Source organism: Trypanosoma equiperdum (genome assembly GCF_001457755.1).
Source record: "Trypanosoma equiperdum strain OVI genome assembly, contig: ctg_1249, whole genome shotgun sequence".
In the NCBI taxonomy this organism is placed as follows: domain Eukaryota; phylum Euglenozoa; class Kinetoplastea; order Trypanosomatida; family Trypanosomatidae; genus Trypanosoma; species Trypanosoma equiperdum.
The window spans coordinates 48,685-50,012 of record NW_027123226.1 but is presented as its reverse complement, the minus strand read 5'-3'; the positions used below and the strand labels follow the sequence as shown (position 1 = coordinate 50,012).

At 48.7% G+C, this 1,328-nt stretch overlaps 1 protein-coding gene across 1 annotated transcript; it reads left to right on the top strand.

The window, feature by feature from the left end:
- Nucleotides 1-284: 284 nt before the first annotated feature.
- Nucleotides 285-689, top strand: TEOVI_000561800 (uncharacterized protein; the record flags this gene model as incomplete). The annotated part of the gene is made up of 1 exon (XM_067220837.1): nucleotides 285-689. One exon carries the CDS (start codon nucleotides 285-287, stop codon nucleotides 687-689), a length of 405 nt encoding a protein of 134 aa, XP_067076938.1.
- Between the last annotated feature and the right edge of the window lie 639 nt (nucleotides 690-1,328).

The following is a 1,328-nucleotide window of genomic DNA, read 5'->3' as shown; positions in this document are numbered from 1 at the left end:
TTTTTTTTTTGACACATCACTTCGTCTCTTGCATGTGAATTTGTATGTCTGTTCATCTGTCTACCACCTTCCTTCGTTTTTTTTTTCTCACGACCCTCCACTCTACTGTTTCCGCATGCCGCTGCTGCTTTACGGGTTGCCGTCGTTGCTCGTCCCTTGCCGTATCGCGTACTGGGTGGCGGTTCGAGGGAAAGTTAGTTTGTTTAATATTTCACTTGATCCGAGGAGAAGCAAATAATAACGTAGGGGTGAAAGCCGGGAGAGGGGAAGGGATTCCATAGGGGATGCGGGAGAGTAATATACACATGTCGTATCCCAATACAGTTATTGTTCAACATAGGAACCAAACTGTCTTCTTAGCATTACCGGAAGGGGCCTCGTGGCGAGATGCCCGACACACATTTGCTTCACTTATGAACTTGGACGTGAACCGAACACTGTTAGTGTCTTTCCGTCACCCAAATAGTCGGGAGGAGCCGGTGCCGTATGCTGATGGGGAGACTGTTGATTGGAATGGCGGCAGTTGTGTCCGTGCATTGTCAGTTGAGGTTTCAGCAGACGGTAAACAGGTGCTGCAGGAACCTATACTACCCCCAAATGAGTCACGAGGTGCGGTCCCCAGTGCTATTCCCCTCCCGTTGGCAATGAATTTGGATGCGTGGAATCCCATTCCAAACACAGAGGGGTAATATCTTCCGGCATATTTTGTGGAAAGTGTCGTTGTAAGGATGTGGACTAGGCGGCTTACGCAATCTTCCGCTGCAGCAGCGTTGCTAAATCATCTTGTTTTTCCATCATAAGTGGTGCTGAACCCTTGGATGGGCTCGCGAAGTTTACTCCAGTGGAGAGTAAGGAGGTGAGATTCTCTTTGTTTTCCGCTTGGTGGGCTTTAACCTCTATACCCTCCACTGGGACCACTGAACTGTTGGTATGAAATGCAATAAACCTGCGGCGGTGGCTGCTCAGTGCTCCTGGTAGAGGGCATCACAGTTATTTCCCACGGTCCTCGCGTAGGGGTTTCCTTTAGGTGTGTTCTGCTCCGTTGCGCTCCGGAACCATATTATAATTGGTGCTTGTCAGGTGAGAACCTGTGAGCGGTTGTGTACGGCCTGTGTACCTAACGGATTTCCCCTCCACCGTTAACATAACAAATGAGCAGGGAACTATTCCATCGCTTCCCTCTATGTTGTGCAGTTAGTGCCCCCATGTTTCTTTTTCGTGCTCCATGCATTTTCGTGTGTGTGTGTGTGTGGGAAATGTCCTGCGTTTTGACCTTCTGATTTTCTCATTAATTTTGGCATTTGATGAATGCGCAAGTGCTTGTTCGT